At 41.6% G+C, this 16,190-nt stretch overlaps 1 protein-coding gene across 1 annotated transcript in view; it reads left to right on the top strand.

Annotated features, from left to right (window-relative positions):
- ppp1r14bb (protein phosphatase 1, regulatory (inhibitor) subunit 14Bb) overlaps positions 1-15,395 on the top strand; it is a 19,549-nt gene extending 4,154 nt beyond the window's left edge. Inside the window, exons 2-4 of the mRNA XM_034901306.1 lie at positions 14,738-14,821; positions 14,901-14,933; positions 15,056-15,395. Of these exons, the coding sequence (XP_034757197.1) occupies positions 14,738-14,821; positions 14,901-14,933; positions 15,056-15,124 (186 nt within the window). The 3' untranslated portion in view covers positions 15,125-15,395. The remainder of the gene's footprint in view (positions 1-14,737; positions 14,822-14,900; positions 14,934-15,055) is intronic.
- The last annotated feature ends 795 nt before the right edge of the window (positions 15,396-16,190 follow it).

The raw sequence follows: 16,190 nt of genomic DNA, 5'->3' as shown, positions 1-16,190 counted from the left end.
ACGCATAAGATCCACAACTCCACTTCTATTAAAGGTGATAAAATTTCACAGCAGCCTTGGTATCATTTCCATGGCAATTGTGCTGTTAAATGTTAATTTGCCATTTATCTCTCAGTTCACTGTGTTTTCTGCTTTGAATACACTGGGGCTGACCAGAAGCTACATAGTTAACCGCTGGGCGAGTGGGCGGTCCAGTCCCCAAACTCCAGGGCCCTACGTGGCCACACACACACGGGGACACAAGAGAACAAAGGCAGAAAAAGAGAGCAGGAATGCAATAAACGGGGGAAGAAAAGGAAAAATAACTAGAGGGGATGGCAAGAAGAGAAGTAGGAGGAAGCGGGGACATCACATAGGGAGAAAGGGTTTTGTAACGTGTCCTCTGCTACTGCTTTAAAATAATAGTAGTGCCTAAAGTCCGCTATTCTTTACTGAGGCAGCACTCGGTTCAGGCACTACAAACCTAATCTAACCTTCTAATGTTAACAGTGCAGTAAAGGAAGTTGGTAGCTCTGTCCTAGTCCCAAACAACAGAAGATTAAAGAAGTGATGGCTACAGCCAGGTCAATAAAAATACACACACACGCACACAGTGTGCAACATTTGCTTAAACCCTTACACTTAAAGGTCCAAATACCAATCAGTATTATCCTGTTTCACTCAGCGTACGTAAGAGGGTGACTACAAAGAGTGGTTGTTACACAGCGGGAGTAAAAGACTCCAGTGTGTCTTTGTAAACACCCCCCCACAACAGTGTACACACACACACACACACACACACACACACACACACAGTGTTAATAGCTTACATGTGGTCCTACATGGTGAACAGTTCCTTTCCTGTTTCATTAGGCAGTCAGCATCAGTTCTGCCTGACCCACTGACCATGGGAGCAGTTTAACGACACCGAGCGAATAGAGAAGAGGGAGGCTGCCAAGAACTTTGTGAGTGAGGGAGACCGAGCGGGTGTTTTGGTTTGTGTGACTAAGATAGGAAGGAAGTAAAGAACGCCAAGTGAGAGAAGGCATGGATGAAGAAAGAGAGGGATGTAGAGAGAGAGAGAGAAAATGAGGGATGTGATTCATCCAGAGGAATGTTCATGTATGTTGTCACAGAAAATGTGTGTGAGAGACAAACACAGAGTACATAAGAAAATGGAGAATATAAACACGACAGCCCCCCCCCCCCCAAAGCATAATCAAAACACACCTGTTGATTCACACTCATGTCGGTATTGGTTTGCAGTTGCGCTACGCGCAGTTTAGGGTTTCTATTTATCTGCCAGTTACGTCTGTTTTAAAAATGTGAGTCAGGCTTGAGGTGAAGGTTTGCCTAATGTTAAGATAAGAGATAGAGGAATGTAATGCCCTACGTGTGTGGGGGTAAGTTCTGTTCTGTGTGCCAATTTATCATTTTAGCTGAAAAGAAATCCTCCCTTGTGACTTATTTGTCACATTGCATCCTTCTTTTACCAAACCCGTTTGCTTACATTTAAAGAGCGCATCAGATCATCATTAGTAATAATGTTGTAATATATTTTATTTGTTGCCGCCTTTCAAGACACCCAACATTATTAAAAACCATAATAAAAGCACAATAAATGTATCAATAGTAAAAGTTATGAGTAAAATCAAGGTGACTAGTTAAAACATTTAAGTCAGTAAAATCAAGGTGGATATGGTCCATATTATACCTGGCATGCAAATCTAAACAGATGTGTTTTAATTTCATTCTAATGTGTAAGCATGCATAGCTGAACACAATGGACTTGTAGCCCGGTACGTATTGTGAACATTTTGGGGTGTAAATTACGGACCCTGTGGAGTTTTTTGATCACTAGCATTGCTATGGAGCAATGTTTTGTAGAGCGGCTCCCTGTTTTGTTTGTATCTTGGGCACATGCACGAAGACACGCACGCATGTCCACAAGTATATTGGCAATATGATTAACATTCCTGACTGCATGCTGAAACCATATTAATTCAAACCGACAAAGCCATTGTCCTAATATTGAATAGTTGCGATTGCAATAGAGTTGGCAGCATATGCCTGGCATACATACATCTTTGGTACGGAGTCGTCTCATTGAAAGCAAAGCTAAGTGCCTGCAGGTTGGGTGAGGTGAGACAGATCCACTGAGGAGTGTGATCTAGTCCCAGGAGGTGCATTAGAGCAGACAACAGTTGAGCTGTTGTTGTACTGCAGGGAAGCATATTTCAGGATATGTCTGATTGGGTTTGTATCATGTGTTTATTGTACTTCTTGTAAGCCAGTGACAATAACAGATATGTATATTCAGAGGAGTTGATGATTTTAGGGTCAGACGGGTTTAGAGGAACAGACTGAAGTGTGTTCAGAGCTGTGGCACTGTGTTAGAAGACATTGATCAAGAGTTTGCCAGGTTAACCCTCATGTTGTCCTTGGGTCAAATTTGACCCGTTTTCAAAAAAATCTGAAAATATGGGATGTTGAAATAAGTGCCAAAAAATATAAATTTAATAAAATACAACAAAACGCTAGGAAAAGCAACAACAAATACGAAAAAAACATTGGAAAAAGCTTCCAAAACATTGAAAAAGTGACAAAACGTCAAATGAAACCGACAAAATGTCAGATAAATCAATATCCATTTTGAAATAAGTTGATAAAACGTCAGAAAACACATAAACTGAAACATTCAGATAGGGACAACAAAGTGTTTGTTTTCATGGTTGACTGGAAGACAACACGAGGGTTGAAGCACCGGTGCCATGTTGGCTTCATGTGTCCTCCATGATGTCACCGCTGTGTGAACGTAAACTTTCATGGCAGGATTCTTCTTAAAATGGCTATGGGAAGAAATGGATGTGTTGACAGACGGCTGGTAGGCAGATCTGTAGGGGTCAAAGATGAATGAGGTGGAGCAATAATCTCATTTATGATAGTATAATGAAATTCTAATTATGTAGTTTCATATTTTCATCTAATTCAGTAGTGAATCATAGATATATTTACTTTTATGAGTGTATTCCTTCAATTTGCATTTGGTCATTGAGTAGGAAGGAACAACTGACCGTTTTTGGGCAAAGACTGCCTTATAAATGACGGATTCATCCGGAAGGGGATCATTCGCTTTCTTTCTCTCTCTAAGGAGGGAATTAAGAGTATTTTGTCATTCACCTCTTTTCCATATTATAAAATCTTATATCTGAAATGTGAAATTGGGTGGATTATCACTTTAGTCTGTTACAGTTGGATTCTGTCATTGCCATAAACCCCACTAACACTGTTTGAACCTGGTACTGAACACCTGAGGAGAGTACATGAATTGCATGAGCTGCTAAAAGAAGTTTGTGAAGCAAATGAATGTTGTTGGGATATACCATTTCTTATTAGGGTAGTTGTGTCCGGCCATGTCTTGTCTAATCTTTTTGTTTTTGTTTATATGTGATAATTTGCTGGAAACTTGTTACTGTTTGACTGAATATGGAATTGAACCATAACTTCCACTTATTAAATTTCCCAATGTGTTGCCAGTGTTTGAGAAGTCAGAAGTGTAATCCCTTTTGAAATACGTGGGGATTACATCTCAAAAATAGCTGAATGAATTAAAAGGCTCCACAAATAAACAGGGTCATTTCTATGGCAAACTGTGTGTGAATATGAATGGGAAAAAATATTTCACTGGAACCTGAACAACCTTGTAGGAGTGCCAAACTTTACTCCTGCCTCCAAACTGCCAGAATAAAGGAATAAAGTCATTCAAGGAATGACACGGCAAAATCAACAAATGAATTCAGGGCCCTTTGGTTGTGTGTGTTGGACTCACCAAGAGTGACATCATGATAATCTGGTCTAATCCTTGTTTGTATTGTATTCTTAATTTAATCCGCACGTAATCTTGTTTTCAGTCCAATTGTAGTGGTAATGACTCTTCAGGCTGATAAAGGTGTGTGTGTGTGTGTGTGTGTGTGTTTGTGTGTGTGTGTGTCCTTCCTTCGTTACTTTTTCTGTGTTTGTTCCACGTTTGTTTTAAATTTTTACTTGTCTACTCTCATGCTAATCAGTAACTGAAAAATCAATATGTTCGCGCACCTCAGGCTACATTTTCTCTAATGTTCCCAAGATGCATACACAAACACACATACACAAACACACGTTGATATCAGACTGTGGGAATTTGCGGAGCGTCGTGATCTCCTCCAGCTGCAGAAATGCAGGACCCAAGAGGAGATGGAGTGGAGGTGAAGGGTGAAAGTTGGCACTTGCAATGCTGCCATGATCGCTGTGTGTGTGTGTGTGTGTGTGTGTGTGATACAGAAAGATACAGATAGAAGCTGCTGTATGTAAACTGAATGTTAAAAGCTAGCAGCCAAAGGTTTAGTTATATTTACTGGATGTGCCTTTACCTGACAGAAATGCACTGAATTTGCTTTAATGTTACAACATTACAAGGCTCAACTTGTTATATGCTCCTCTGATGTTTTTTTACAGTCCTTAGTGCGAATCACTCGTCCCTGTACTCTGATGTCTTTTCACTTTGGTTTTCTTTTGACAAAGTTCATGTACATGATGCTCTTTTTTGCCCGACTAGCCATGGTAGCTATTTCAGCCGGTGCTAACCCTTTTTATAAATTCTGAATGAGCCTCTTGCTGTGGCTGGGAAAGTGAAATGCATCACTTCCAGTGTGCTGTTGTGAGGATTTAGAATAATACAGGATTTTTTGCTTTAAATCTGACTTCAAAGTTGGTTGTAAACTGAGCAGCAGCAGTGTTGTATCTGTGGCCCTAATTTAGTAGTTAGTAAGCGTGATACAGCAGCAGAGCTTCAGCCCTGGCGTCTTCCCGAGGCTGGTTGGGACTCTGAGGGACCAGCCGGCTGTTTTCCCCAGAGAAGCTGCAGCAGAGACTTGTCCAGTCGCCACACAGAAACCACTGAATCGTTCAGTCAGGCCAAACAAGCCCATGAGTGCATCATTCAACCGTACTGCAAGCAGCTATGACTTTGGGCAGCTTTTGGGGGAGCCAAGGTTGGGTGACACTCTATATTTTAACTCTACAAATAGAGTTGTAGTGATGTGTGTGCACTAATTATAGTGATGAATGTTTCCTGGCACCATATGAAGATATGTTCGGTTTACTTGGAGCCTGTTTGGGTTTCTCCTGCAATAAGTACTCTACACACACACACACACACACACACACACACACACACACACACACACACACACACACACACACACACACACACACACACACACACACACACACACACACACACACACACACACACACACACACACACACACACACACACACACACACACACACCTCTCTGGAGGCTCTGGTTCCTGTTCTATCAGTAGTGAGATAGCAGGAAGGCTGACAGGCCCGCAGAGTCTACACATATGGAGGCTCTAGTAGGATGTGCTCAGTGAGGGGGACATGCTGATTTAGGGAGGGGGTTTTAATAGAACAAAAAACGTTCTTACTCACTGCAAGGTGTATAAAAGGGGACAGAAAATATGACTGATAAAAGTTATATTTTCTAATCTCTTTTGTGGCTGTAAAGCAGTTAGTTCAGTTGTTTTTCTTATAATTTAAAACTGGACATCATATTCTTCCTAGGAGGAAACTCATTCAGCTGATTAGATGTGCAATAGAGATTATGATTACACACACACACACACACACACAGTTACATGAACACTCCAGACTGGTTTAAGTACATTGCATTGTATTGACTTGATTATGGATTGTTGTGGTTTACAGTTCTACCTCCCCTCCCCCGCTATCTCCAAACGTCATGTGCCCAGACAGGAAGTAGCTGGGTGCTCTGGTGTTTTAACCCCTTCATTGCATAAGAAAAGAATGAAAAGGAGACGTTTTTAATCTTATGAATCGGGGGGAGGTCACTTTTATGTTCTGTAAGCCTAACTGTTTTGGGGAGGAAGGAAAACAAGTGTTTGGAGAGGGAAGCCAACAATGTCTGTTATTGAAAGAGCTGCAGATTCCTGATAAGCTATCGTGTGAGGAAGAGGGAGATAGAGAGAAATAGAGAGAAGATGACTGACACAATGCGTCCCTAATTCTCTACACCCTCTCTCTTATATTCTCTCTCTCGTTCGCCCACAGCACGGTGGCCTACACGCTGTGAATTGCCCTGTTCTAGACGCACTGAGAGTGAATCATAGGACAGCAGCACAGAAGACAGGAAGGGCATCGTACGAGACCTAAAGATAAAGAGACAGAGGGGGGAGCATGACAGGAAGCGGGTTCAAGACAACTATTTTTCCCTGCTTTTCTTCTCTAGCATATATAAATAGGTCAGTTAGTCATATTATCGGGTACAGGGTTTGTATATTGGCATATTCGTCATGAAGATGCACGGGTATTAGTGACACATATTTGGACATTATTGGACATCATAACTTTAACTCCTGAATATGTTTCTATGATCTTGTTCTGGGAAGTAGGTTAAAGATTTACACACTATCACAAACTGCTTTTGTCTTTAATTTCTGTTTTAGTCCCTTGTTCGGTGGGACTCAACTCTTTCTTGCATAATATTTCTGGCCCAGAATGCTTGGCGGCTCGTCTGCGAGGGGCTGCAGGTACCTTTTTAAAACCGTCTCCATATAAATTGTCAAATTTGCAGAAACATATTTTAATCCTTAAGCCGCCACTATCATGAACCTGAGGACTCTGTGGGGGGTAAGAAAAGACCACACTTGTTTTGAATTGACTGTCAGATTTCTCTTCTTTTTTTTTTAGGTTTTTTCATTTCTTCATCCGAGCTCATCAGAGCTTTTTCATTGGCCTTTACCCACGCTTCCTTTTTTCCACCTCTGTGCTCGATTCTTGTTGCTCCCTCGTTTCTCTCTCCCCCCCTTCCCTTTAACTGTCCTTTAGCACACCTCAGCGGGTGACTTGATGTTCTCTCGGTCCGGGACGCACCAATAATCTTTTTCACAATCACAACCGGGCTGTAAAGGTGCCATGTTGGGTGACGTTAACTCATGTTGACGTTCGAAGTATGTTCAAACAAACGAGACTAGTTCACCCCTCCCTCCTGTTCTTCCTCACACTAACCTAAGAGATGTTTTTACATTGTGTTTTGGGGACAGACAGCTAGCAGATAGTGAGGAGATTTTTTTTTTACAGTGTGTTTTGGGGACAGGCAGCTAGCAGATAGTGAGGAGATGTTTTTTTATAGTGTGTTTTGGGGACAGGCAGCTAGCAGATAGTCAACACATATTTTGTACCTGTGTCACTGAGCCAAGTCAACGGGCATGGGGTAATAGTTTTAATGGAGCAGCACACTTCCACACACACTCACTCACCCCTCTAAAAAGCAAACACATTTAATCCCACTTTCCTGCTTGGACTGACCTCACTACAGTGAGACACTGAAAATAGAATTGCAAAGGAAAGGCCCATAGTGTTAGCAGTGTAAAATTGGTTCCAATTCCTCCTCTGCATCTGGATTTCTCTCTACAACTATTCAATACAAAGAAATAACAAGCAAGTAACATAAAAGATGGAGTCTGTTTTTTTTCAGTCAAATCAAACTGGTCCTCTTTTGTACATTCACAATCCCAGTTTATTATAGGAATCAGCTGTGTAGTGTGTTAGCACTGGAAGATCCTTGTAGGTGGCCTCTGTGACATACTTACAAACAAAGCTTCCGACACAAAAAGGCACTAGCTTATATCCACCTTCTTACACTGAATATGGACCTGTATTGTCCTTTCGTTAGCCATGTGTCCACACGTATGTGCCTAAACTTACATGGTCCAATCTGCATGTGTCTTGTGGCCGTTTCTCAGATTTTACGCTCCCTTTATTTATCTGCATAGTTCATCTCTCTGTGTGTAGCCTGTAACTGCATTATGTTTTTCTCACAGTCTTGGAAGTTTTAATGATATTTGAGGTCAGTCAAAAATATCAGCAGTTGACACATGAGTTTTTAACTCTGACCAAACTTCCCCAGAGTAACCCTTATTTAACTTTGCTTCACTGTTCCCTCTCATCACTTCCCTTTCCAGAGATGTTTACAGACAATATGTAGGCCATTTTGGTGTGTGTGTGTCCTGTGAGGGAGCTGATTCTGGCTTCTGGTCTCTCCAAGCCTGCAGCCGCAATACACAGCCACAGAGAGGAATAATAGTGTGTAATAATGTGAGCTACACATGCACACAGATACGCTCTCATACTGTCACATCTCATTCTGCTCTGGTCCGCAGGCCGCCTCCAGGAAGAAAGACAACGCTCTCCCCCTGTCTCTCAGCTGCATTGTGGTGGTGTGTGAATTATATTCATGAGCTCGTTGGGCAGAGTATAATCAAATTTAAAGACCACAATAAAATATGCCATTTTGTAGAAGCAGTTTGTCTCTCAGATGATGCTGAGAGTTTTTAAATTACACGTAGCATGAACAGAACCACGAGTGACGTGCTTTATATGAGGGAATTATTGCATAGGCCTTTTAAAATACTGTTGGCCTTTTGTTCAGTGATCTACTTTTTTACTCTTAAGTTGCGGTTACTGGGGAGTTCCCCCAGTATGAGATCAATAAAGTTGATCTTGTCTTATCATAAATTACACAGTGTCTCCTTTAATATATCAAACATCCAAAGTGTTTTGTGTTTTGTGGATTTACTGAAACTATTCCTGGTTCAGGGTACATCAGGTTTTTCTTTTACAACCCTGCAGTGTTTGCTAATATCTTGTAGGCACCTTTTGGTCCAGATCCCATCTGCAGCCAACAGTAAAATCCCCTCCAGACTCTAGACTAGTTCAGTAATTCCATCTGGAGGATTGTTTTGGGAATCCTCCCTCGTGATTCCCTGCTTTCTTTGTGTCTCTGCTCTGAAGCCTTTTTTTCCAGCCTTTTTCAACATCCCTCCCTCCCTCTCGCTTTGCTCAACTCAGCTTCTCCCTCTTCTTTTCTCGATATGATCCTTAACCTCTTATCTTCCTTCCTCTTGGCGTTCCCACACCCACCCCCCAGCAGATTGAACATTCTGTCTCTTAAATCCTCTTCAAGTAAGCTCTATTAAATGGAAGCCAATGTGTAGCGCTTACGCTTTTCAGGAATGGCAGTTGCAATAAATGCAATAAAGTTGAAATAAATGCAATAAATTGACCTTGTAAGTAAACCCGAAGTAGAAATAAAATGCTGTCAATGTAAGACATGAATTGGCAGGAAAGCATTTCAAACGATAGATTAAAGTAAAGAATTGAGTTTCCATTTGTTTCCTTTGTCTACTCGCCTTTCTTGCGTTTTCTGACTTTGCCTTCTTTACTGCATCATGTAGTAGCACCACATGGTGCCCACATGTTGTGCAGAACAGTCTATGTGTCAGACTTCACAGCCTGTACTCTAGCGTGTGTGTGTTTTAACAGACAGCGTCAGTATGTCTGCAGTCCAACCATGTGTGCACCTTTGTGTCGTCTCTTTCAAAGCTTTAATTTTGAAATTCTTAGAATTTCAGTTTGTGTGTGTGTGTCTGTCTGTGTTAATAGTGTACTCAGTGTACTTGCTTTGTGTGTTTTTACTCTGCTGACAGTAAGTCTGTCTGTCACCTCCAGTCTCTATCTCATGCACACAGGCTGTCCTGCTCACAGTTAGAGTTACACACACGCACGCAGGCTTATTTTATAATTCTTTAACCCATATGTATGTGAGGTGTGTGTAATGTAGAAGCCTTTTGTCATTTGGAAAAAAAGTACAATTCTGTAAATGTGACACACAAATGTGCAAACCCGGCATGCTGTGTGTGTGGGTGTGTGTGTGGGTGTGTGTGGAGTAGGGGGCAGTTGGGCAGGTGCAGAGACAGCTGGTGTGGGCAACTCCAACTGAGGGGGAGGACGACAGCAAGGGAGAGATTCCTAGCGAATGACATGAATATAGGGTAGCAATTGAGCTACAAAAGAAGGGGAAACGAGTGGTGTGTGTGTGTGTGTGTTGTTGCCAGTGAACCACTTTGATAGCACACACACACTGAGCTAGTGTGCTCAAATGAGACAGATGGAGAAAGAGAGGAAGAGTGTTAAAGCACTTTATGAAAGCACTTTATATAGAGCAACAGATTGTTTAGAAAGAAAGGAATTGATTGGCAAGACAAAGACAAATTTACAGCTAACTCCCTTTTACTTCTTTTAAAAAGCCAAATATATCTAAGCTAGTGGCAAGGTTGCTCTTAACCATTATATCACATGTCAGTTCATCTGTATCAGGTGATAGTTGCTTTGCTGAAATGAAGAGTGTGCATTTGTATTAATTGCAGCTATTTCTGTTTATGTGTGAATGGATGACGTTATTCTCTAACTTCCTGTGCAGTTCTAAACATCTACGAGGATTCAGTTGAGTAGATTTTAACCTTTTGAGATTTACAGCAGCGTGTGTTTTTACTTTAGGCAACAGCGTGGCAGTCAGCCGTTCCAATAATGTCTAGTTATTAAGCCATAGTTTGACATGTTGGCAAATGTGCTAATTTCATTTCTCGGTCTGATATTGTCCCAGGATAACAAAATCCCATAACCACACCTTAGGTGACATATCTCCTTTTGTACAAAACGTTAAAGAACAAAGTATAAAAATGACAAGTTTGAGGTCGGCAGATTAACTGATAATGATCTAGTGTACTACTACTACTACTACTACTTCTTGAGTCCAGTGTAGCGCCCCTGTTGAAACTGTTATTTTTTGAGTGTCTTTGTCTCTCCTCTTTTTTCTTTGTCATGTACAACGTGCAAGGTAGTGGAAGGACACCGCCCTCTAGTGTTCAGAAATGGCCATTCACTAGTCACTGAAACACGTCATACCCCGAGACAGACAGAAATGCCAGTGCTGCATTATTTGCAGACAGCCACATAACATAAACACAGGGACTAAGAATAGAAATGATGAGGATGCTTTTATCCATGTGAAATGAAATGAAATGAAATATGAGAGAGAGAGAGTGAGATATTACTGAATGTTAACACCAGAAGAGAGTGGCAGCTAAATTTGGATCTGCTTGCCACAAGAAGAGGGACTCACCACTATAACATCCCAACATTACACATTGATTTAGGAATGGACACTAATTATATTGTTCAACACTGCCCGATAACCAATCAAATGAATTCATTAAAAATGGTGTTACTTTGGCTCCATGTCCCCCCCACAACGCTCTCTTACTGTACGTCCACACCATCGCTGCCTTGAGCTTCTAAAGTTACAGGAAGTCATTCAATTTCAAAGGAAGCTTCTCTCAGCTGCATGGAGGCCAGTCTGTCGCCATCATGTTCTGGGCGTTTTGAGCATGTGGACCGTCAATAGTGAAGCAGATAAAGGCCATTTTTTAGGGTAATCGTTCACATGTGAATACAAGCACCAAAATTGGTACAATTTCTCAGTGGGTAGTGCGCTTTCAAAAAAGTACATTAGTCTTCGCAAAAACACTTTGTGAGCCACGGTGGCCATTTTATTTTCCGCCATAGCCCAATTATGTATATTTTAGAGCTGGGCAGCGATTAAAAATTTGAATCGCCATTAATCGCATAATTTCCCAGATTAATCGCGATTAATTGGCAAATTAAACAATGAATTCAAAAGTAGTGTATATAGTGCAATTTATTTTTTAAATGTTCTGCCATATGAATTAAAGTGCCGTAAATTTTGTTCTGCAAAAACGTACCTGCATTTTGTTTATGAAGTATGGCATTTGTTAGCTTCTCTTGCCTTTGTATATCTAAACTTACCCACACGCTGCATCTAACGTAGTCTGCCGAAGCCCCGCCCACTGTGTGATTCGTTGAATGATTTGCTGGTATCAGCTGTCAAGGTGATATTTCAGACTGGAAGTACTCTGGTTGTAAGAAAATTCAACTTTGCAGTATTTACAAAGCCTGTGAGCAACAAACTTTTACAATAATAAAGAAATAATAAAAACTGCGTTAACGCGTGCCAAAAAATAAATTGTCGGCGTTAATTAATTAATGAGTTAACGCGATAACGCAATGATATCTCTTGAACAAAAAATTCAACTGCATAGAGGACGATATGTACCCGTATGTTTTGATGGTCAATGATTATAAAAATACCACACACACACACAACACATAAATGAAGGCCTCTAGAAAGCTTTGGTGGCCATTTTGGATTCCGCCATAACGTATGTATTTTCCATCATATCTCTCAATCATGAAGAACTGCATGAACGTCTTCCATCAGGAACGTGCCTTCCAAACTGTTTATTTCATGCCAGAGCAGAGAGTGTGACCTAAAGGAGTTCTTTAGACATGAAAATCAGCCATTCCCTGCTGCCTTGAGTGATGGTGGGAAGCTCCACGGTGGACAGACATCTCAGCTGGCTGCTATCCTTGAGTCTCTTGTCAAAACCCCGGACACTGAACCAGAAGCAGAAACAATCATTATTGATAGGTAAGCACTGGTGAACAGTTTGCCACCAGGTAGCTCAAAATAATTTGACCACTACGCTAAAATTGAGGTTCTCCCCAAAATAGAGGCATACTCTGTAAAATACTAAAGATAAGGCATAGTCTTTGACATCTACCAACAATCCAGTTTGAAGGCGGAAGCTAGGTCTAAAAGAGGACATGGAGCTAGACGCAAAGTGACCAGCAATGTCAAAAGAAATGACCCAGAAATTGGCGTAACTTTCTCAGAGAGGAGGAGAATATGAGAGAATCTGTTCCACTTCCTCGCTGACAGATTGCAGAAACTTTAACACCAAATGTGGTTGTAGTTACCAAAGAGGATCAAGCTGTCAGCAACCACTCCATCAACCCAGATGATGTAAGTCCATGTAGCGATGAGGAAGCTGACACTACGATCTTTGTCTACTCTCAAAATGCAGCCAAAAATGGCAGCAAAAAACCTCATGATTAAAGCCAGTGACAGACGTTCTTGTTCTAGCAGTCAGTGTTCTGACAGTTCTTCAGGACATTGGTCTGCAACAGTTGTGGCTGGCTTTTCGACAAGGAATGAATCTTAGCTTGATCATGACCTCCATACATGTATTGGAAGGGAGAAGAGCAGCGGTATTCCTTTCTTTCAGAATCAGCTTTTTTTGCCAGGTATGAGGACACATACGAGGAATTATTTTCTTTGGAGCATCGTTGCTCATACTGTGCTTACACATACCAAAACAAAATATACACACTAATATATACATACTCTAAACAGAAACCATATAGAGGCATGAGTGCAATGAAGAGTTCAATAAAATTATTTAAATGTGGCACAATGTGGTGCAAAGGATACTGGGATAAATAGTATGTTATCAATATGAACAGTATGAACATTTCTGAAATAGGAAATGAGAATGATGAATAAATAAATAAGTGAGATGTGAGAAAGGGAATGATGAATAATACTAAATATCAATCAAAATTGATATAGCACTTTACAACTACCAGCAGGTATCCAAAGTGCTTCACAAAATGAGTAAAATCACAACAGACAATAGAAAGAGTTAAAATAGAAAACAGTAAAATCAGAAAAGGTTACAAAGAAACAAAAATAATGAAATTGTCACACTACTGCTACCTGTTAAAAGCCAGACTGAACAGATATGTTTTGAGTCTGGACCTAAAAAGAGCAACATCTGTAGCACTATGTATATCAGGGGGTAACTTGTTCCAGAGTCTCGGGGATGCAATTGCAAAAGCCTGATCACCCCACCGTTTATACCTGGACCTTGGGACTTCTAAAAACCAACTGTTTTGAAGACTGCAACGACCGGTTGTGTTCCCGCACAGTTAAAATTTCAGACAAATACTCAGGGGCGAGACTGTAGAGAAGCTTTAAAACAAACAAAATAAAATCTTAAAATCTATTCTAAAACGCACCGGGAGCCAATGCAGTTTGTAAAGAACGGGAGTGATGTGTGCACGTCTAGATGTGTTTGTTAAAAAGCGAGCGGCAGCATTTTGAACAAGTTGAAGACGTGTGATGGAGGTCTGATTCAGACCAACTTAGAGGGCATTGCAGTAGTCCAACCTTGAACTGATAAAAGCATGAATGGCCTTTTCTAGGTCGTGCCTGTTCAGAAAGGGCTTAACTTTAGCCAGCAGGCGAAGCTGGAAAAAACTAAAATTTTAACAACGTTACTGATCTGCTTGTCAAATTTCATGCTGCATTTAAAAGTAACACCTAAGTTTTTGACAACAGAGCTCGTTCAAGATGCCAGAGCTCCCAAACTCACAACTGGGCCATTCTGCATGCCTGGAGTGCTGAAAATACACTCCGTTTTACCATCATTCAAATTAAGAAAACTGTCTGAAAGCCACAACTTAACATCAGCGATACAGCTTAGCAGGAAGTGTAGAGCATTAAGTTAATCTGCTGGCTGCTGGATCACTAGGTTAGTTTGGATCACTAGGTTAGTCTGGTGCCTGTTGGATTGCTAGGTTAGTCTGGATCACTAGGTTAGTTTGGATTGCTAGCCGGCGGCTGCTGGATCCCTAGGTTAGTCTGGCGGCTGCTGGATCACTAGGTTTGTCTGGTGGCTGCTGGATCACTAGGTTAGTCTGGCGGCTGCTGGATCACTAGGTTAGTCTGGCGGCTGCTGGATCACTAGGTTAGTCTGGATCACTAGGTTTGTCTGGCGGCTGCTGGATCGCTAGGTTAGTCTGGCGGCTGCTGGCTCACTAGGTTAGTCTGGAGGCTGCTGGATCGCTAGGTTAGTACAATGAAGAGAAAAAAACGCTGTAACTGTGCTCATCTCTTGTTCCACTGTTCTAGGAGGAGGCCATCCCCGAGCTAGAGATAGATGTGGATGAGCTGCTGGATATGCCCAGTGACGTTGAGCGGGGGGCCAGGGTCAAGGTAGGACACTATTAGACATGCAGGAACACACACAATTTCTATGCTGATTCCTATTCCGACTGTCTTTTTTGTTTTACAGGACTTACTGGTTGAGTGTTTTAAACCTACTGAGGTAAGATTTTGCCTCTCTTCCATTCTCCTACCCCTGACACTTTACACCCCACATCTATGCGCTGTGGATGTGTTTGATTCTGAATCCACCTCATGTGTTTTGTCCCTCTTGTCTACCCATAGGACTTCATCTCAGAGTTGCTTGACAAGATCCGAGGGATGCAGAAGCTCTCCACACCTCAGAAGAAATAATGGTGTGCCTCCTCCTCCTCCACACCCTCCCCTGCAACTCAGCCCTCACCTCTTGTCTTCCTAACGTGCTTTCCCTCTTTTTTATTTTGATGTCAGTTTTCTTCCTTTAAGGTTCTTTTACTGAACCTTGTTCTGTCTTTGCATTACACACTCTGCTCTAAACCCCTTTCTTTTAATCTCTTCTTTGCCTGGATCCAGCCCTAAAAATCACTTTTCGTTTTCATTATTTTGTGACCTTCCCTTGTTGTGTGTTGGACTCCCTTACTAAAAACTATCAGCGAGGGAGAAAAAGTAAAGCGTGCGTAATGATAAGCAGGCCAAAACAACAAGGAGCGATTTGTTGGTCTTAATCCAGCCACTCTCCTCTTTCTCTCTACTGCTACTGGCTTTACTCTTCCTCATCCAGCTCTTTTTTCCTCCCCCCCACCCACCCTCATTTGTCTGAGGAAGAAGACAGAAGAAGAGCAGAGACAAGACAAGTCCCGTAATTACTGAGAGTGGAGCAGCTGAGAGTGGGAAGAGGAACAAGAGAAAGAGTCTCCAACAGCAAAGAGTGGAAGGGAGAATGGCGAAGGCGGAGACAGCCAATCAGCTTGAAGCCAGGCCTACTCAGTGCTTTCGCCTCTACCAATGAGGAGTCCTTTTTTTGTAATTTGTAAGGGTTTTAAACTTGTTTTTGTTGGTTTTTTTGGGGGGGGTTAGGACAGTCTTTTTTCAGAGAATTACCCCCCTTGATCAGAGGCATTTGCCACAGTGGTGCATTTAGTCTCCACTTTGTCATTTTGGGGAGAAGATCTAAGCCTCTGACCACTAGGAGGATGTGCGGTATATCTTTAGTCCAACAAAGAGGGAAACTGGATCCCTGGAAATAGTGCTTGAACCCTAAAAAAGTCACTGGTGGCTGTGGTAGTCACACGGTCATACCACTTTTAGACTAAAAATCTTCCTTTGAGGCTTATATAGATGTAGCTCTTAGGATGGGTGCTTGAATAGAGTTCAAATTGTTGGGGGTTAAAAAGTTTTATCCTCAAATGCGTAGTGCAGTTGTAAGAGAGGCTCTTTAGAA

This window comes from Etheostoma cragini, chromosome 19 (assembly GCF_013103735.1).
Source record: "Etheostoma cragini isolate CJK2018 chromosome 19, CSU_Ecrag_1.0, whole genome shotgun sequence".
Lineage (NCBI taxonomy): Eukaryota > Metazoa > Chordata > Actinopteri > Perciformes > Percidae > Etheostoma > Etheostoma cragini.
Note: the sequence above shows the minus strand (reverse complement) of the source record. Positions and strands in the feature narration are given on the sequence as shown.